This window comes from Rhinolophus ferrumequinum, chromosome 14 (genome assembly GCF_004115265.2).
Source record: "Rhinolophus ferrumequinum isolate MPI-CBG mRhiFer1 chromosome 14, mRhiFer1_v1.p, whole genome shotgun sequence".
Taxonomy (NCBI): domain Eukaryota; kingdom Metazoa; phylum Chordata; class Mammalia; order Chiroptera; family Rhinolophidae; genus Rhinolophus; species Rhinolophus ferrumequinum.
The window spans coordinates 44,655,480-44,677,458 of NC_046297.1; the positions used below are offsets into that span (position 1 = coordinate 44,655,480).

A 21,979-nucleotide genomic window follows, 5' to 3' on the forward strand; every position below is an offset into this window, starting at 1 on the left:
TTGGGAAACGGAAGCAGATCAGAAAATGAACAGCCAGTGAGATAGATAGAAATGCAGGGCAATAGATATCCTAGAAGCCAAGTAAAAAATATATATACATGTATCTTGGGAGGAGGGCAGGATCCACTATGTCAAATGTCATTAAAAGTTGAGTAGGATGAGGGATTCAGAATTTACCATTAAATTTGATAAGGTGGAGTTTGTAGTGACGTTGACAAGCAGTTTTCATTGGAGTGTGGGGACAAACCCTGATTGGAGAGTGTGTTCAAGAGAGAATGGGAAGAGTGGAATTGGAGAAAGTGAGCATAGACAACTATTTTGAGGATTTTTTTCATAAAGGAATAGGAAAATGGAACAATGGTTGGATGGGGGTTGTGATATGGAGTCAAGGAAAGATATTATTTGGGGTGTGTGTGTGTGAGAGAGAGAGAGAGAGACAGAGAGAGAGAGACAGAGAGAGAGATAGTGGGAAATAATAGAGCAAGTTTATCTGATGGAGGAATCACTGTAGATAGAGTGGGGAAATTATTGCAAGAAAAGTAGACAATGGCAGAAGCAAAGTCCTTGACGAGTCAAGTGGGGAGGTTCCAGTGTACAAATGGAGGACTTGGTTGATTAGTTCGAGTTGTTCATCCATTGAAATAGAGAAGGCAGAGAATGTAGACAAGCTGTAGGTATGTTGGTATATTTAGTTAGAAGATAAGGAAATTATCTGATTGTTTCTGTTTTCTCAGTGAACTAGGAACAAAATCATCAGCTGAGAGGGTAGGGTGTGGAATTGGAGGTTTGAAAAGACAGGAGAACGTGAGAGATCCCTGTAAAAGAGTAATTGACTGAAGTTTTAGCCCAAAAATGTTTTAGTAGTAGGATTGCAAAGTGTGATGCCAGCCTTTTCATTTTGAAGACTAGTATCCTTCTGTTTTGAGAAATGTTCTTATGTTCTTTATTTGATTATCACCCCACCCGTATTTTCCCTGTTGTTTCTTTCTGAAACCCATTTAGTCAGGTGTCGTACACTTAGACTGATCTCCTGATTGGGAGGATTTTCTCTCTGAATGTCCATTTCTCCCCTCAGCTTTATCTTCTAATCCTTCTGTAGAGTTTTTTTATTTCAGCTATCTTAATATTTTAATTTTCCACAGCATCCTATTCTTTTTTAATGGGTGCAATAGCTTCTCATTTAAGATATTAATGTTTTTGTTTGTTTTGTGATTTACTTTGTTTTGTTTTCTTCTGTTTGCTGCATAATCTCTGTTTTCTCCAAATTTCCTTTTATCTGCTTGCTTGTTTTTGTGTCTGTCTTTCATAAGACTTCCTTCAAATGCCTGATGATCCTTGGCCGCCTATTTGTGTCTGTGCGGAGCATTGAAAAGCTTCGTGTGCATAAATGGGGCTTGTTACTGGTGCGCTTCATAGTAACGTAAACTCAAGCTTTTTCATTGTCAAATATGTAGAGGTCTTTCCCCCCAAGACTTGAGTTTTTTCAAAGATTGGGGATGGTGGTATATGCCTGTCTTCCAACCTTTTAGGAACAGAGCAGGCAAAGGAAAGTGAGAGCTTCACTTTTCCTAGATAGACTGTTACCCAGCTCAACCTCTTCTCACTGCGCTGTATCTCTGCCCACCTCTGTGCCTCATATCCCAAGCTTCATTTCTCCTGGAAACAACTCTGGTAGGATTTGGTGGTCATCTGGCTGCCCGGGGTGCCGGTGCAGGGACAATATAGAGAGGAACTGATCTGTAAACATCCCCCAGTTTTAGCCTTTTATGCTGCTTGGTGCCTAAAAGAACTGAGACTTTCAGATTCTTTAGGGCAAATGAGCTCATTCTCCCTCCACTCCTCCTTTGTAATCCACCGCCATGTCCAATTAAGTCACCTCTCACTCCCCTAATAGCTTTCTGTCACTCAGAAGTTTTGGGACTTTCTTTTTAGATGTTTCGTTTTTGTTCTTTGGAAAACTCAGATACACTAATGTAGTCTTTCCTGTTCATTTACTAATGGAGTAATACCTTTTTTTCCTTCATTGTTATTTTAGTGAGGAAATAAGGGAATGAAAAACATATGTGGTCAATACCGTGTTTCCTCGAAAATAAGACCTAGCCGGACCATCAGCTCTAATGCGTCTTTTAGAGCAAAAATTAATATAAGACCCAATATTAGATTAGATTAGATTAGATCCAGTATTATATTATATTGTATTACATTAATTATATTATATTGTTACCTAGTCTTATATTATATTAAAATAGGACCGGGTCTTACATGAATTTTTGCTCCAAAAGACGCAGTAGAGCTGATGGTATGGCCAGGTCTTATTTTTCGGGGAAACACGGTATACCATGTTTATCCAGAACCCATCCCTGTACTCTAAAGTATAATCATCACAATAACTAACATTTATTGAGTACTGACATTTATTAACTTAGTATTCATAGCAATCTTACGAGACAGATACGTACGATTATTATGGCCATTTTACAGATGAAGAAACTTAAGACAGAGAAGTTAAATAGCTTGCCAAAGTTACATAGCCAGTAAGTGTGGACCTAGGATTCACACTCAGCTGTCAGACTCTAGTCTCACTTCCTGCTTAAAACTCTCCTATAGTATCCCATTTCTTTATTTTAAAATCCAAGCAACTTAGTGTGCCATTTGTGTTCCCCACGATCAGGTCCGGCATACCTCTCCAGTCTCCTCTCTCTCTAGTCTGTCTCTGACTCCACCTCTTTGACCTATATTCTAGTCACACTGGACGTTTTGCCCTGAATGCACCATGGTCTCATGATTTTCGCACCTTTGTCTGTTCCCTCTGCCCCAAACATTGCCTTCTTCTCCAGAATGCCCAGAATAGTGTTAAGGTATTTCAACATATACTTATAAATTGAACATTTATATAATTTATTTTACCTAGCAATTGACTCATGCTTTTGATTTGCTGATTTAGCCTATCTTCTTGAAAAATGCATAATTGAATAAAATAATAATATTACATTGTGTATGAAAGTACCTAAGTCTAACAGACTTTAACAAAATGATCTCTAACAGACTAAACAAAATTTGATTGTATGGAGAGTGATACTTAAAGATTCTTTTGGAATATAAGTTAAAATGTATATATACTTTAGACAGCAAATAAGTTAATTTCTCTCGTTTGTTATTAAAATGTTTTCTAACCTTATCTTGCTGTTTTTCTTAATAGCTTTTTCTTCCTCTTGCAAATCTGGAATGTTCACCAAATGTCGAAACTTTCCTTTGCAAAGCTTTTGTACCAACCTGCACAGAGCAAATCCATGTAGTTCCACCTTGTCGTAAATTTTGTGAAAAAGTATATTCTGATTGCAAAAAATTAATTGACACTTTTGGGATCCAATGGCCCGAGGAACTAAAATGTGACAGGTAAATGACGTTTCCGACTGAAAGCTACTAATGATATTTTATATTGGTGTTAGCTTTCCAGAATGTTAGTGACAGGCTTTCATTATTTAATTCAACAAATGTTTATTGCACACTTAATATACTCCAGGCACTATGGTGATACGTGTTGTGGACACAGTGGTGAGCAAAAACAGACTTAGTTCCCAGGGAACTTACAATGGGGTGGAAGGAATGAAAAATATTCAAATAATTATACAAGTAACTGCAAATATACAACTGTGCGAGCTCTAACAAAGGAGAGGGGTGTCTTTCAATGAGAACATGTAATGGTGCCGGGGACCTTATTATCAATTCACTGAGCCTGTTGCACAGTACTCTTGATCAATTACTTTGTCTCCTATTCTCTAGACATTGGGAGCTTGTAATTTGAAATATTCTACTGATATAATGAGACCTCACATAATAAATCTGGGAAGGAAACTGGCTATCTTTTTGTTTATCTGTAAACTGAAGAAACTAGAACCTTTTTGGAACTCATACATTTCTGGTAGATGCATAATCATTTTCAAGAACAACTGAGTAATACAGTTGACCTTTGAACAATGCGTAAGGTTAGGGTCACTGACCCCACCTCCCATGTCACAGAAAATCTGCATATAACTTTTGACTCCCCAAAAACGTAATACGAATATGGCCTACTGTTGACCAGAAGCCTTACCAATAACATAAACAGTCAGTTAATACGTATTTTGTAATATGTATTACATACTATATTCTTACAATAAAATAAGCTACAGAAAAGAAAATGTTATTAAGAAAATATATGTACAGTATTTGTTGGAAAAAATCCATGTGTAAGTAGACACGTGCGGTTCAAACCCAGGTTGTTTAAGGGTCAGCTGTATATAGTAAAGATGAAGATGCTCATACCCTATATACTAGGAAATCCCCTTGCATAGAAACTTCTACACAAATAAGAATCACAAATAAAAAATTAGCATTCCTGATTTTTTTAAATGGGAAAAAGATTAAATGTCTATTGTAAAAATGATTACTTACATTGTGATGAACTTACGCGCAAGAATACTACCATACAATTGATAAAAAGAATGCAGTTGACCCACATCTGTCAATATGGATAAATCTAAAAATTATAGTGTTAAGTAAAAAAGGGAAGTTATAGTGTGATATATACAGCATGATGTCATTTACATAAAGTTCAAAACCCGAGAAACAACTATTTACCATTATAGTTAGAAAATAACATAATGAGAATACTAAAAATATGTGAAGAGAATAAAAACTGAACTTGTAGTAATGAATATTTCTGGGGAGAGGAAAGAGAATAGAACCAGAAAGGGGTCCCAGCTATATCTATAATGTTATATTGCTTTATTTTAAAAGATATAAAGCAAAACTGACATAATATTAAATTTGGAAAAGCTGGTAGATACATGAGTGTTTTTTATGGGTGTATGTTTTATTATTTTCTATTCTTATCTAAAGTATATTTAAAATGCTTTCTCATTAAAACCCACACTAATTTTTAAACCATGTGGATCCTCCAGAATAATACTGGTGTGTAGACACTCAACTCAGTGATAAAACTCTGCACTGCACAAATTCTCCTGTGTACCACTCAGATTACCCATAAACAAGAGAGGCTAATAGTCAAACCAAAACAAAACGGTGATGTGAGTTAAGCTGGTCCTCAGCCTGCCTTTTGAGGATCTTCTTGCCCTTCTTTAAGAACTTCAATATCACTTGAACTTTACCTTATCAATCCAGGAAAGGATGTTATTTTGGTCATCACTTTACCATGTGGTTTATCTACTTTGCTCATGGGCATTAGATAATAAAAATTAATTTCCCCAAGACTTATATTTCTTATGTTTATAAACAGACAAGCTAACACTTTTTTTGTCTGGAGAGTACCAGTCAAGATAATTTTTTTTCTTTATAGTCTTGAGAGAAGAAATTATTTAAAAATTATTCATTGTTTTCTAAGTAAGAGAATTTTTAGGTTCACTTGCCTTGTATTAAATATATATTTTAGTGTTTTTAACCCTTATAAGCAACCATAAGTTTTTAGTCAACTTCAAAACTTTCTACCCAACTCTAACCTGTAATCCATTTAGGTTTGTATGTCTCCCTATTAGTTATGAATGCATAAGGAAATATTTTATAGTTGGAAAGCATAGCATTAAAATAATGACTCAATAAAAATGTCGACTTTATATATTTCATTTTTATTATCTTTACAGATTACAATACTGTGATGAGACTGTTCCTGTAACTTTTGATCCACACACACAGTTTCTTGGTCCTCAGAAGAAAACAGAAGAAATCCAAAGAGACATTGGAATTTGGTGTCCAAGGCATCTTAAGACTTCAGGGGGACAAGGCTATAAGTTTCTGGGAATTGACCAGTGTGCACCTCCATGCCCCAACATGTATTTTAAAAATGATGAGCTAGAGTTTGCAAAAAGTTTTATCGGAATAGTTTCCATATTTTGTCTTTGTGCAACTCTGTTCACATTCCTTACTTTTTTAATTGATGTTAAAAGATTCAGATACCCAGAGAGACCAATTATATATTACTCTGTCTGTTACAGCATTGTATCTCTCATGTACTTTATTGGATTCTTACTAGGCAATAGCACAGCCTGCAATAAGGCCGATGAGAAGCTAGAAATTGGTGATACAGTTGTTCTAGGCTCTCAAAATAAGGCTTGTACCGTTTTGTTTATGTTTTTGTATTTTTTCACAATGGCTGGCACTGTGTGGTGGGTGATTCTTACCATTACTTGGTTCTTAGCTGCAGGAAGAAAGTGGAGTTGTGAAGCCATTGAACAAAAAGCAGTGTGGTTTCATGCTGTTGCATGGGGAATACCAGGTTTTCTGACCGTTATGCTTCTTGCTATGAACAAAGTTGAGGGAGACAACATTAGTGGAGTTTGCTTTGTCGGCCTTTATGACCTGGATGCTTCTCGTTACTTTGTCCTCTTGCCATTGTGCTTTTGTGTGTTTGTAGGGCTGTCTCTTCTTTTAGCTGGCATTATTTCCTTAAATCACGTTCGACAAGTTATACAACATGATGGCCGGAACCAAGAGAAACTAAAGAAATTTATGATTCGAATTGGAGTCTTCAGTGGCCTGTATCTCGTGCCATTAGTGACACTTCTTGGGTGTTACGTCTATGAGCAAGTAAATAGGATTACCTGGGAGATAACTTGGGTCTCTGACCATTGTCGTCAGTACCACATCCCATGTCCTTATCAGGTATAAGCTATCATTTGTATTGTTTCATGATTTAATATTAACTTAGAAAATACTCCCTGAAAGTAACTTGAATTAGTCATGAACATAAAATTAGATTTCAGGTGAGAAATCTAATGGACATAGGAATGATTCCCTATGTATCAGTTGAAACTGAGAGAATTGTCAAAGTGCTTTAATTTCAGTTACAATAGTAAAGTGGCTCTGTTAGCTATTCTTTTAAAAATTACATTGGGTTGCAAAGGCAGATTGATAGTAATGAAGAAAAGAGTCACAAGAGTAGGTCTTGTAGTGGGCAGAAAAAGAGAAGTAACTTCTGCTGAATTGGGAGTTGTTTTAAATTCTTTAGTTAGTAGATGAAAACCTTATTTGGGTATGTTTAATTTGATCGTATTATCTCATAAATTTTTGCAGATGATTTGCTTACAAAAACAGAACTTGATTTTTACCTAAACCATCCTGTCATTTCTTAACTGAAAAGCACAATTGAAACAAAATGTGTTTCATATGTCTTTGACATTTATTAATATGATTAGTATAAAGGTACTGTTTTTAAGATTAAAAAAGTAAATTCCTAAAAATAGGACATTTTAAAAGCATTTTAGTTGAGGTTTTTTTAATAGAATTTTTGTTTGTTTTTAATAGATTTTATACATTTTTTGAATATTTATATATATATTAACTAATTATATTGATGTGAGTACTATCATCAGAGTGCATCAAATCAAGTAATGTGTGGGCTGAAGTATTTTACATAATAATTTATATTCTAGAAAGTGACTACATTTTAACATAGTGGAACCTAGTTTGTATACTCATGTGTGTGGATAATAGTTTTACTTACCTTACATACTGTCCGTAGTCAGTTATCTGTTTTTACAAATAGGCTGTTTTTACTATATATTTAATAAAGGAGCTGTGTCTTAAAGTGATCCTGATATGTTAAATGTCTCCTATATTCTTCAGTATTTTGGGAAAACTGGGAGAAAAAAACAACTATTACTGCCCAAAAAGTCAAAGGTCTATGATTTTTAAAAATTATGTTTCATGTAAAGAAAGAAACTATAAAGTATTAGAAGATAAAATTCGAAAATTCTAAACTTAAAGTGGAGGCAGACTTTATAAGAATGATATAAAATTCAGGAACTATAAAAGAAAAGATTACTAAATTTGACTAAGTAAAATAATTTTGTTTTTGTTTTTTAAGATTCTGCATGGCAAAAACAAAATCACACACAAAACCCCCACCATAATCAAAGTCAGAAAACCAACTGGGAAAATTTATTCACACATCATATCCTAGTTGAATGGCTAATTTCCTTAACTTATAAAGAGCTTATATAGATCAATAAGAAGCAAAACCAACAGATATAAAAATGAAAAAAAATTGTGAAGAGCATTTACAGAAAATGAAAATCAAAAAGCTTTTCTTAATGTAAAAAATGTAAGAGATACAAATTAAAATTGTAATAAAATTATGTTCTACTTATGACATGGCAAATATCTAAAGGTTTTATAGCCACTGTGTTGGTAGAACTGGCAAAATATGCATTCTCAGACTTCAGACTTTGCTATTCAACTAGTTCAAACTTCTGTGGAAAGCAATTTGACAGCATTATTTAAAATGCACTTACTCGGGAGCAGCCGGTTAGAGCGAGGTGGTGCTCTTAACAAGGTTGCCAGTTCGATCCCCACATGGGCCAGTGAGCTGTGCCCTCCACAACTAGATTGAAACAACTACTTGACTTGGAGCACACTTAACAAATAAATTTAAAAGCTTAAAAATAATAATAATAATTCTAAAATGCACATACTCTTTGATCCTGCCCTTATGGGAATTTATTGATGGATATGCTCAAATGTGAATGATTACATACATACAAAGATACTCATTGCAACATTGTTTGCAATGGCAGTAGGTTGAAAACAACCTAAATATCCATTAATAGGGGTAGTTGAATAAATCATGTTCATCTACACAGTGGAATAGCCTTTAAAAATAAATGAAGACCTCTATGTTTATTGATATAGAATGGTCTCCAAGTAATATTAGTAAGTGAAAAAAGCAAGAAATAATACAGAATGTATAGTATTTTGACATTTGTGTAACATTTAAAAAATAATATTTGAAAGTTTATGCTTGAAAGAAAAGTATGAATAAATTTTATGAAATTTCCACATTTTCACATTATTCTGATACTTACTAACGAACCAAGTTTTTATAACATAAACATCAACAATGTATGAAGACTCTAAAATAGTATGTTGTAATAATGAGTCTAAATGTGTTTTTTTGTGGTAGATTAAAGTGAAAGAAAATAGATAAATACTTAGAGGCAAATATTTGGCAATTATGAGAGGCTTCTGTACTTCTAGGGGAACAAGGTCAGGAAATCAAGCCAAGATTAGGAAGGACATCCTTCCTAAATATATTTACGTGTTTTTCCTTTTCTAGCTATATATCTTGACACATATATAAAGGTTCTTTGTTCGGAACTTAGGTAAGGAATGTATTAAACTTAAAGCACTATTCATTATATTATGTTATACCAAACATTTTATAATAAAACAGACTGAAAATTTATATTTCGGTTCAAGTTTTACATTGACTGTGTAGACTTCTCTCCACTTTGAATGTATCACTGAAATTTTATTACTGTTTTTTATAGGTAAAAACAGAAAGTCGACCAGAATTGGCTTTATTTATGATAAAATATCTGATGACATTAATTGTTGGCATCTCTGCCGTCTTCTGGGTTGGAAGCAAAAAGACATGCACAGAATGGGCTGGGTTTTTTAAACGAAATCGCAAGAGAGAGTAAGAACTTATTGAATTATCTGACATTGTTTTAAAATAAATAGATCAAACATAAAGAAACTATTCAAATCATACCGTTTATTATATTGACTGTTTTTTCAAGTTTGGAAATCTTTTTCATGGAGAGAGATGCTTTATTTTGACATGCATTATAATAGTCTTTGACACACACTATTCTGTTGAAATAAGAATGGAAGATTTGTAAAATGTACATTTTCTTTCCATGGCTTATAATATATCCATTATTATTATTGTTTTCATTGGATTCGTTATTTTGGGTATAGTACTTTTAATCATTTTATTCTGTCTTAGCAATGATAAAAGATTAAATGGAATCAAATATATGTAAGGAAATCTATAAAGTATGATTCAGATGTGATGTGTTATCATTAGTCACTACTTTTAAATTTTATTACACACAAGTGTTTACTCAAAATTTCATTTATTTGCCTTGCCTAAGATGGTAAAAATTCAAACTTAAGGAATGTTTTATGACAACATAGTAGATTTACATTTATGAATAAATAGTTCACGTTAGTTATTTACATACATTGTATGCCATGTACTAACAGTACACAATGGAGTTTTTTAAACTGTTTCCCATTGGTTTGATTAATGAACTTTTTTGTGATAAAAATTTCAGAACTGTAGACCTTTTCACAAATAAGTTTTTGAAGTCTGAAGAATTGCATTTAACTGGACTTTACATTTTTTACACTATTATTATATGTCTATCTCATATTTACATACCCACACCAACTTCAGTATAACTGGCTAACTTTAATGTTAGAAAGAAAACAATTGAATTTAAGCAGACCACTAATTATATTTTGTGTCCTCTCTTTTCTGGTATACTTATATATGATACACATACGGGTAATCCCCTACTTTATGTTGGTTTCATTTCCTTGCCCTCATCCTTTGATTTTGCCTATTTAATTCCTTACCATTCTAATTATGCTGACAAAAGCAACTAACAGTGTATGCACAAAAGATTTCACTTTATGGCAATCTACTTATATCTCAAAGTAGTTATAATCCCAGACTTTATAAATAACATAACTCTTAAAGAATTTCTAACTTTATTGAATAAGGAATTTTAGCCCAAGATAGGTGATATGCTTCATGGCTTCTACTATAATACTTAATATTTACCAAGTAAGTCCTTTTCTTTGATTTTCTTACAGTCCAATCAGTGAAAGTCGAAGAGTACTACAGGAGTCGTGTGAGTTTTTCTTAAAGCACAATTCTAAAGTTAAACACAAAAAGAAGCACTATAAACCAAGTTCACATAAGCTGAAGGTCATTTCCAAATCCATGGGAACCAGCACAGGAGCTTCAGCAAATCATGGCACATCTGCTGTAGCAATCACTAACCACGATTACTTAGGGCAAGACACTTTGCCAGAAATCCAAACCTCTCCAGAAACGTCAGTGAGGGAAGTGAGAGAAGATGGAATGAGCACCCCCAAATCAAGAGAACAGGTCTGTGAGGAACCTGCCACACCAGCAGTATCCAGCTCCAAACTCTGTGGGGAACAGGCCGACCGGAAGGGCCGGGCAGGCAATGTGAACGACAAGAGCAGTGTATCTGAAAGTGGGCAGAGTGAAGGAAGGTAAGCTTTGATTTTTATCTTCAATCCAGACTGTCCCGAATACTGCATTGTACATTTTTTACTAAAGCGTAACACATTGGAACGAAGGCACTCTATGAGATGACAGGTTTATACACTTAATCCAAAGGAGTTTGGATTTAAGGAGTTAAGTTCAACCTATAAATATGCTGTTTCGTAATTTAATTCTTAGCTTTGAGAAGCGCCTTCATGTACGCTGTTCAAGTACCCTAGAACAGTAGTGTTTATTTCTATGGTTGCATGTATATTTAGGTAAATGTTTAAGATTCATCTGAAATATAGGCTAAGTTCTCATTAGTACTGCATTACAATAGCATCTAAAAGGTATTTGTCCATTTTCACAAAGATGATTATGTTTTTACTTTCTGAACATGAAAGGATGTTGACATTGTCTTTAATGAGTATTTCCAAATAGTCATAGGTGATCCAAACACAGGTAAACATCAAATTAACCAGAATGCTGACAACTAACTACTTTCAGTTACCAAGGTTTGTCTTACCTCACCCTCCCAAACTAGGCTAAGTGCACCTTCTCTGTGTTTCTCTCACACCTTTTGCATACCTGGATTGTAATTAGATACATGCTTTTTTAAGGAGATTTATAAATTCCTTAAAGGGAGAGCTGAGGTGTTACTTATCTTTGTGTTCCGAATAGCTTACACGGTGTCTGATCCACGGTGAGAAATCAATAAAAATTTTGCCAAGCTGAGGGCAGGAATCCTGTCCATTAATTGTATTCCCCATGAGACACCATGCTCAGCCTATGCATGGGTGGTGCTTGACAAACATTATCAAAAAATGTATTTGAAAATCAATTATTTGTGTTTCGAGGTATTAGTGTATACGTAAAGAGTTTTAGTGAATTATCCTTTGATAAAAGTGGACACTGGTTGGGAGTAAAACTCATGAAAAGTGGATAGCAGTTATAAGGACATCTGGCGTCACATTCGTGCTTTGGTATGTATGTGTGTCAACTTTCCTTCTTCCACTTAGGGTAACTCCAAAAAGTGATGTTACTGCAGCTGGCCTGGTCCAGAGCAACAACTTGCAGGTCCCCAGTTCTTCAGAGCCAAGCAGCCTGAAAGGCTCCACCTCACTGCTCGTTCACTCAGCTTCAGGAGCTAGAAAAGAGCAGGGCACTGGCAGTCACTCAGATACTTGAAAACCAGGTTATCCCGTTACTTGGAAGTGGATTTGTGTTACACTGGAGGTGACCAATACATGGTCTTATAAGACTCACTATTGCATTCTTCTTTTGCACTTAGAACTACATTGCCTGCTGTTATACTGGAAACAATAGATTCCGAGATGAATATGATTCATTCACATAGAGGTCAATGACAACAATATACCTGAAAAACAGAAATGTGCGGGTTAATAATATTTTTTAAATTGTGTGGGAGGAGGGAATTAGAGGAATCTTCTCTATTTATGAAGATCCTACTCTTGTTAAAAGTATTTTAAGGTGTACAATGCTATTTCACTTTTATGATATAATATTAAGATTTTTCTTTGCTGAAATATTTAAAACTTATCCTTGTATCTCTTTTATATATTTGAAAATAAGTTTATATTTGAACTCATTTGAACTTTTTTTAGAAATCCTGGAAAATCTATTGAAATATTTTTATTATGTTATTCTAATATCTTGGCACTACTTTGGTAGCTTTTACACTGAATTTCTAAGAAAACTGAAAAATAGTATTCTTTTGTAGTTTAAAAAAATAGTTGATACACCAAAAGATGTTATAATGGGTATTCCACTAAAAAACTCCACTTACTCTACCTTATCTTCTTCAGTGTGTAAATTTTATAAAGTCTCATTATTTTAGGAATTTCACAGCCTTCTTATGCAACTGAAATAAGGTGCTTATTGAAAGAGTGTCCAATGTTGATTGTATGATGCTGCTTGCTGGTCCTTCTGTAATTTTAAAATAAAATGTCCTGAAGGATTAGTAGATGAAATGTTACTCTTTTATAAATTAAGCCAAGTGCAATTGATTTTCTGTTTTAATGTTTCATGACCACCCAAGATTGTATTATTATGACCATTTACGTTTGCTTATACTTTTGTTTTAACTTTTGTTTTTTAACATTTAAATACTATAGATGCTTTGTATTTGTGCAGTAGCTTTCTCAGACATTACATTATGTAGAATTAATTTCTGCTTTTAAATAGGATTTTGATGAACATTAAAAAGTATGTTAGCAATGTTAGTGCCAATCAAGTGCTAAAAATGTAGTCCTGATAAAATAAAATGTGTTTTACATAACATATTTTAAAATATTAAAATTTTGTTTCCAACTAAGTATTATTCCTTGAACAGGTTTTTCTGATGCTTTTGTTTTTTTCTTTATTTAGCATTCTGTTAGGGCATAAAAAGAAAATTATCATGTACTGTATGGAAAATGTTGTAAATATTAACTTTCCCACATTTGTTAACTTCGTATACAAAAACTTTGTTTTGTGTGATCTTTTCAGTAATAAAATTTTCTTTATATAAAAGATTGTGGTGTATTCTCTGTTATATATAGTGGTCATGGCCCAGGAAGTAGTATAATTTTTCAGATCAGTGGCTCAATGATTAATAAGCCAGAAGCTTCATTTTAACTTGAGAAGGAGAATATAGTCAGATTCTTTATTTTTTTAATTTGTGACAATTTCTTCCCAAAGTATAAATTATACAGCCATATTTACCATAAATTTTTAAAGCCAGTGGGAAACCTGGGGTATTGGGTGAAGCAAAGGGAACCAAGGACTCTGCCTTCACCCTTGACTGTGGGAAATAAAATAATATCATCCTTAAAATATCAAAATAAAAATCTAATAAGATAATGAGAAATAGCCAGGCTAAGATCTAGGAGAAGAGAAACTCACACTGCAAGCCCAAGATTTGGAGCTCTTTTTGCCCAGGGAGCATTTGATGATTTGGAAAAGGTGGCTGAGAGGTGGCACAGTGCTATTAACTGCCTCAAAGTCTGGAGGACAAGGGGAAGGGAGTCTGGCATACCACTCTACACTTAGAGTGTGACCTCAAAGGGATGTATTCTAGGAGTGAGATGAACGGTAAGGAGAGCAACCCTGCTTCAAGTTATCTGGGTGGACTAGAAAAATCTCTAACCCTGGAACTAGAATAAGGTAGTTCTGTATTAGTAGTACCCTCAGGCACCAGGCAGAAGCAAGTGAAAATCTTCCCTGGAGGACAAAATGTCATCCTACATATTCTACAAATACTTTTTAAATACAATGTCCATCACATAAGGAAACATAATCAGGCATGCAAAAACCCAATACAGGAACGAGAATTGCCACAAACATCAGACAAGAGAAAAAGATCCAGCGCTACTCCTGAATTACCAGGCATAGATTTGTTATATTCATGTAACTTAAAAAGATCACCAAAGATTTTATATACCTGAAACTAATTTAAAAAAAAAATCAAGGAAAACGAGATACCACTATACACCTATTATAATGGTTAAATTTTAAAAACTGACAATATCAATTATCTGGTGCGGTACAGAGCAACAGGAACACTCATTCATTGCTAATGGGAATATAAAATGCTACAGCTGAGAAGTTTTCCTACACAACTAAACATGGTCTTACCATTTGACCCAGCAATCACACTCCTATGTATTTAACTGATTTATGTAAATTCTCTGCCCTTGAAGTGCAGTATAACTCTCCACTCCTTAAGTTTGGGCAGCACATAGTGACTTCTTTCCAAAGAATACAGCAGGGAAAGGGGGTAGGGGAGAATAATTTCACAATGGAGAAGAACTACTTTAGCCGGGTAAGGGAGGTCAGCATCAACAGTGGTAAGTCATAAGAGTATGTATCCTTCATACGATGTGATGAAAATGGCATTTGACCTCTTTGATCTTCCTCCCTCAAATCCATAGCCTCATCTAGTCATGAGAAACTTCAGATAAAGCCCAAGAGATAGACATTTTACAAAATACCTGATCAATATTCCTCAAAACTATCAAGATCATCAAAAATGAAGGCTGAGAAACTGTCACAGCCAAGAGGATTCTAAGAAGACATGATGACTAAATGCAATGTGGTAGTCTAGGAAATAAAAAGTAGTATTAGATAAAAATGAAGGAAATCTGAATGAAGTGTGGGCTTTAGTTTAGCCACTCAGTTCAGTCAGATGTTCTTTAATTAAGTGTGTGATAATTCCCTCCCTCTGCTTGCTCTTTTTCACTGGAATTCCTTATAATCAGATATTGGACATCCTGGGTAGATCCTCTCATTTTCTCATCTTCCTTTTTGTCCATATCTGAATTTTTATCTTTCTAAGAAAATTTCTCAAACATAAATTTCTATTGAAGTTTTATTTTGGCTATTAATTTTTTAATTTCACAGAACATTTTTTTTATCTCCATACTTTTTATGAGTATCTTCCTTTTTATGATTCTTGTATATATATTTGAAGATAATTTACTTTTTAAAGGTCATATGCAGAACATTAATTTTTAATATTTATTTTTGAACAGATGACTTATTCAAGCCCCTTAGTTGCTCTAATTTTGTAGTTTATTTTTCCTGGATTTTCCATGTGGATGCTCTTTTCATCTCAAATAATGAAACTTTAGCTAGAACTTGGAGCCAGCCAGTGGTAGCAGCAGACATCCTTGTCTTTTTCTTTATTTAAATGAAAATGCTTATAATACATTATCATTAAGAACAATGTTGACATTTGATATGATAGATATTTTTAACAAATTAATAAAGAATCCTAATTTCAATTAACAATTTTTTAAAAATTAGCAGTAGGCATTGAATTTTATCAAATGTCTCTTGCTATCAGTATTAGTCAAGGTAGGCTAACTGCTATAACAAACAATTCTCAAAATCCTTAGTAGCTTAAAAAAGTGACAGTGAGTTGCAAGTATTCCTGAGGTAGCCTTCCCAGTGTTTATTTCAAGGACCCACCATTTTCATCTTGTGACTGCCCCATGTTAAGGATTCAGATTCTTCAGCAGGATTCTCTGTACCCAGCCAGCAGATAGAAGAAGAGAAGGCAAACAATTGCACAAGAAAAGTTTCATGGGTCAGAGAGGAAAGTGGCACACGTCATTTCCAGGAACATTCCATTTGCCCGAACTCAGGCACAGATCCATACCTAACTGCAAGGTAGGCTGAGAAATGTAGTCTAGATGAGTGCCTGGGAGGGAAAAGAAAACAGGCTTAGTAAGCAAGACCAGCAATGTTGCAATCTACCAATGTAATGTAGTAAATAAATCTCCTAACGCCATTCTTTAATTCTTTGAATAACCCAAACTGATCCTGGTATATCATTTAGTATACTGCTTGACTTGATTTGCTGGTGATATATTTAGGACAAAAATTTGCACCTATAGCCACCTATATTCTAAATGATTTCTCAACCCTGGGCATAATATTTGTAATCAGTAAGCTTGAATTTTAAAAGTATTCATTTCTTAATAGCAAAATTCAAAATTATCATCTAATTCAAAAGAAAATAGGTTTTATTTTTCATGGGACGAGAGCTTTTGCTGTAAAAAGAGTCTGTTATTTCAGAGGTGGTAACATTAATTTCTATGAGAATTTCATCACATTTTTTAACCAAGAAAGTTGACCTAAATTACGTAATATATTTACATTTACAATAACAATGTTGGCAGGAGCACAGTGCAGCTAAACTCAATAGCAATAATGGTGTGATAGAGCAGCATTTCACTTTGGAAGTCAGCCATAAACCCTCAATAAAATTTTATGGAATGCCATCTTTCAAAAAGACTAAGTCCACCCAATTGGGATTCATTACTGCTGTTATTCATGCTATTGAAGGAATCTTCCCTAGACTTTCCTCGAAAAACTAGACCAAAAACACCTTGTAATTGCCACCCATCATCAAAATCACAGTTTTAGTGCTTCCTCACTCTCATCTGCTCAGAAATGTACCACTGGTGAGTGTTTCCAGTTACCACTGCTGGAAACTTTGAACATTGCCAAGGCAGCCACTGGTACTCTCAGGAAATGAAAGATATAATTTTTAATAACCACAAGAAGCCCTGCTGTTCCTTTTCTGCATGGAAAGCATAATCTTTATGCCTCACTGACCATGGCACAAATCAAAGACTTAAAATTACAGATGCTGAAGCTTTTAACAGAAGCTACTGTAATCTGTCGTGCAGGAGAATCAGATTTCATTAACTCACCATGGCAACAAAGAGGAAAGAGAAGATTAAAAGGCAAATCCAAAATTATCCAAAGACATTGGGACCCAGAGCTAAACAGTAGTGCAAAGTGACGACAAAGTTTGTTATGGCCATTACTGGAGGAGCAAAAACAAGGGAGATAAGGGTGATAAGAAAAGAAGTATGATGAAAAGAAGGAAGGACTGGAAGTGGTAAGTACTAATTAGAAATAAAAATAAATGAAAAAATGATTGCTAAGATGAACAAATTTTAGCAGCCAAATCTGAGGTTTTTTATTTTCCATCTTTAGATAGGAACATAAGGAAAAACTTCTAAGAATAGGTTTTTCTTATTTTCCATCACAAAGGGAGGGGATGAAAGAGGGCAAACCTACTTAAGTTATTTATTATAGAAACATTTTAGAGAAAGTTTTTCAAGTAAATCATTTCCCAAACGCATGCCATCGTTCATCTTCATTTGTATTGAACACACTTTAAGTATTTCCTACTTCTTTGGTTTCACTTATACTGGGTTTTAACATACCTAAGTAGAAAAACTCTACTAAACCCTATGTTTACTACCTAGGTTCATAAATACACGATTATGTTTAGAATCTGTTGAGAAGAGAGGCACAAAATCGATAGAGATTAAGAAAAACGTTTTCCTAAACTCAAAAGAAAAGAATGTATCTTAATATATTCTCCTTATTTTCCAGTGTGCTAACTAAAGTAAGACTGTCTAATTTGTGGGTTTATTTCCTTCGGGGCCTATCCTGGCATCTAAGTAGTTTCACTGTCAGGAAAGATATAAACCTGAATATGTAGTCTCTAGACTTTATCTGGAAAAACTCACCAGAGAAGTACGAGCTCCCCTAGTGATGTTAGTCCTTCTGAATGACCAGTTCAATGGCCTCCTGAAAACGTTCATGAAAAATAAATAAATAATCCTCCAGAGCCTATAAACAAAGCTGACCACTGGCAAAACCCTGGCTGGCACTTTCAGCCCTTTAAATGCCACCTCTATTAGTGCAGACTCCAAGGAAAGAAGAATGGCACACTGTTCCCAGAGCTGACCTTGTTGGCAGGCTGTGGGCAAATAAAAAGTACAGTAAAACAAAACAGGAGGACTGTGTTTCCTCGACTGATACACATCACTGCCTCTTTGTCGCTGGTCCTCAGACTCCAGGCAGGGCTTTCCAGGACTGCCCCACAGACCCTGAGAGGTCCAGACATTTTCTTTATGAAGCAAAGGCCAGGAAAGGGGCATACACGTACAATACACTGGAAAACAGACGGAAGGGTGCTCGGAGGCTCCAGAGGCAGGGCAGGCAGAGTCTGGCTACCTGGGACACCCTGAAAAACCAAGAACAATATAAAAACCTGTCCTCTCCACTCAACTGTTGTGCAGAGTGATGGAGGGGACTGAACCCATATGTACATGAGGCAAGAACATGTAAAGAATTAGCAGTTAAAAAGATTGAAATTTAAATGCCCTGACATGGAAGCCTTCCAAGGCATTGATAAGCTGGTAAAACTATACTTACAGAAGAACACCATGTATGGAAACAATCCCCCACTCCACGGAATCATGCTGTATATTTTCTGTAATTACATGTATATGCATATAAATGCACAGTTAAAGGCTCTGGAAAATGTGGTAACATGGGTTATCTCTGTGGTGGGGATCAGCATTGTAGGTGATGATCAAAGCAGACTTTCGTCTGACCTGTAATGCTTAAATTTTTATAAGGAGGATCTATTAATATATCACATGGCATAATTAAGAATTAATTTTTTTAAAAAGGAAATCTACTAAGCACGTATCCAGCTAATGGTGACAGAGTGGGTCCAACCACATCTGCCTGAGAAGGTCTGGGCCTCAATGTATTTGCTGCTTCAGTGATGTGAGCCTCGTACCTGCAGGCCAGGTCGGGGCAGCCCACACCGCTGAGATCCTGAAAGGCTGCCAGTTCATCCAGTTCAAACTCCCTTTGGTTCCTCCGTACTGTGCTTCTCTCTGCCCCCAAACCACTTTATCTTTCGCTGGCAATCACCACATGTGTTCTGAGAACATCTGTGCCTACTTCTTTCTCTTTGGTCCCTTCCCCAGACTGTACTCCCATCCCCACAAATAAAACCTCCACCTGCTGACTAGATCCCAGCACTGAGAGATGGAGGGGGGAGCCAGAGGACCAGCACCCCAGGGTAAGATACAGGGAAGGGAGACTTCTTAGACACCACACCACAGGTACAATCCATGAAGGAAATAACGTATAAGCTAGACTTCATTAAAATTAAAAACTTTGGGTAGACCAAAGGCAGCAAAACTCCCATGATGGCCAATTCTTTCTAATCACCATCCCCAACCACCTTCCCCTATACACACACAGACCACCAACACCTTAAGTGCCACCAGCAGTGGGTAATTCATCACTATAATCTGCTTCCATATTTATCAACTTCAGGTTGAGAAACTGGTCAAAAATGAAGTCAAGAATCTGAGGTCTGAAGGTCAGAGAGGGTCTAAGGTGTAATGCAGGGACTCAGCTCCCGCTCCCCAAACAAGAACGCAGCATATGGTGAGGCCAAAAAGGAACAACAATGGAACCATAGATAGGGGAGTCATACCACTATATTCTCGATGGCGGCTGGTCAAGACACAAAAGCAAACATTCTCCAGTACCCCAACAAGGGGTCTTCCTGCACCCCAGTCTCACTGGCAGCCGGTGAGACACAGGAAGTAGGATCAACACGATCCTCAATGTAACCCACTTGCTAACTGTACTTGCTATCCGCAATCTGCTGTCTGTTTCTCTGCCTGCCTGCCTGCCTGCCTGCCTGCCTGCCTGCCTGCCTGCCTGCCTGCCAGCCTGCCAGCCAGCCAATCAACAAACCAATCCCACTATCGTAGCCACGCAGTTATATTAGTGGCTAATGGCTAATCGGTGACAGCTGATGGCCACCCAGTCACAGCAGATGACTGTGATTACACATCTGATTACAGCTGATGGCTATCTAATACCGAGCCAGCACCTATCCACGTGAGGCCGAGAGCCGGGAAACTGCTCTCTGGGACTCTGTCCCCACAAAGGCATTCGTGGTTTTTGGGCAGAAGGCAGACCCCTGTTCTTCTCTGGAGACCCCCAGTGTATTCATCCACATCCCTTAGAGTGGGGCAGTTGGCCCAGGCTCCTGAGTTCTAGACCGAGGGATAGGGGCCCATGGATCTGAGGCAGAAGTTGAGTATTTATAGTTGGCTCTGTCTTAGTATCCATGGCTAGGCGTTCTCAGGGACCACCTAGTTTTAACCAGCAGCTCCCAACTGTCTACGTAGTTTCAAATTTAGCCTGAACTCTGAAGGGAATGTCTGTACCTGCCTGCTGCCTAAACTACTAAGAGATTAGGTCTTGATTTTAGAAATTAACCTAGTCCTTTCCCTCCAGACCAGGTGAGTCTACTTTTCCTCCTAACATGTTTGCTGAGAGCAAAAATAGCATTCTTAACCATGTGACATTTAAACCAAAGTTTCATTATTTTTAACCAAGAGGACAAAATGTTCCAATAAGAGTACTATATACATCAGCCAAAGATAAGACCCTGCTGTGGTCTGGGAGACTACCAGAACGTCCCAGAGCAATTCTTTTATTACTGCCAGATCAGCCATTCACCTCCAGAAGGCAGCCAAGAAGAAAATCTAACATTTTAGCAAGATAACGTATACACTATAGACACTGAACTCAGTGACTCTCAATAGGTATTTTGTTTGTATTTTGGATCAATTTTATGGTTTCTGCAGAACTAGAGGCTGGTGTCCGGATTGGATTATGTTGCTTCTGTGAGCTGATTCATGTGCTGCAGTTCCTCCTAGTGATTTTCCAGGGGTTTGGGGGTTAGGTGATTAAGTCAGCTACTGTCTGTACTTCAGGCTGCAGGCAAAGTTCTCATGGGATGGAACTTGAGACATACCAAGGAGTTAAAATGATGTGTCTCATACAAAGAACAAGGGCCCATGACACCAATATGACCTTGATTTTTTAAAATGTTTTACTTAGATACCTCTTTTGTATTGCTTTGGATTTGGAAATAGGGCCATTTCCTAGTTATAAAGGCCTATTTACTCAGGCTAACTGAAGGGTGTACTTGGAATTCTAGGTTTTAAAATTGATAAATATGAAACGTGTTTTAGGGAGGGTAGTGGGTGTAAGCTTTTGGAACATCACTTAGAACTTCTAAGAAAACCCCACATCAAGGCTCCATCACACACACTCAGGTAATTGTCTCTGTTCAGCAAAATCAAGTTTGCCATTGGGTTGCGACCTGTTCTAAGGTCTAAATTTGGGAGGATTCAGAGGAAAGGAGCGTGAGCAAGCCCATTTGTCTCTCACCAGAAGCCACACTCTCCGGTAGCAGGTGTAACATTGGCAAAGTAGGAGTTTTATCTTCATCTGCCTGACTCTTGTGTCAACCTCTCAATTGCTTTCAGGCTTATGTATTATATATTAGGGACCCTCAAACACAAAAAAATTAGAATACAATCTCAAAACTTAGGGGAGGTAAAATGAAATGAGGAATTACTCAGACATGCTGTGGGGACAGAGCCCCAAAAAGCAGTTTCCAGGCTCTCAGCCTCACATAGAAAGGTGCTGGCTCAGGTAGTAAATGGCCATCGACTGTGATCAAATGGCCATCAGCTGTGGCTA

General features: G+C 36.1%; 1 protein-coding gene across 7 annotated transcripts in view; it reads left to right on the forward strand.

Moving 5' to 3' along the window:
• The window catches only part of FZD6 (frizzled class receptor 6), a 31,343-nt gene extending 18,928 nt beyond the window's left edge, over positions 1-12,415 (forward strand). For all 7 annotated transcript variants that reach the window (XM_033126684.1, XM_033126683.1, XM_033126686.1 and 4 more), the window contains exons 3-7: positions 3,200-3,396; positions 5,640-6,657; positions 9,324-9,472; positions 10,660-11,088; positions 12,100-12,415. In XM_033126684.1, the coding sequence (XP_032982575.1) occupies positions 3,200-3,396; positions 5,640-6,657; positions 9,324-9,472; positions 10,660-11,088; positions 12,100-12,268 (1,962 nt within the window). In that variant the 3' untranslated portion in view covers positions 12,269-12,415. The remainder of the gene's footprint in view (positions 1-3,199; positions 3,397-5,639; positions 6,658-9,323; positions 9,473-10,659; positions 11,089-12,099) is intronic.
• The last annotated feature ends 9,564 nt before the right edge of the window (positions 12,416-21,979 follow it).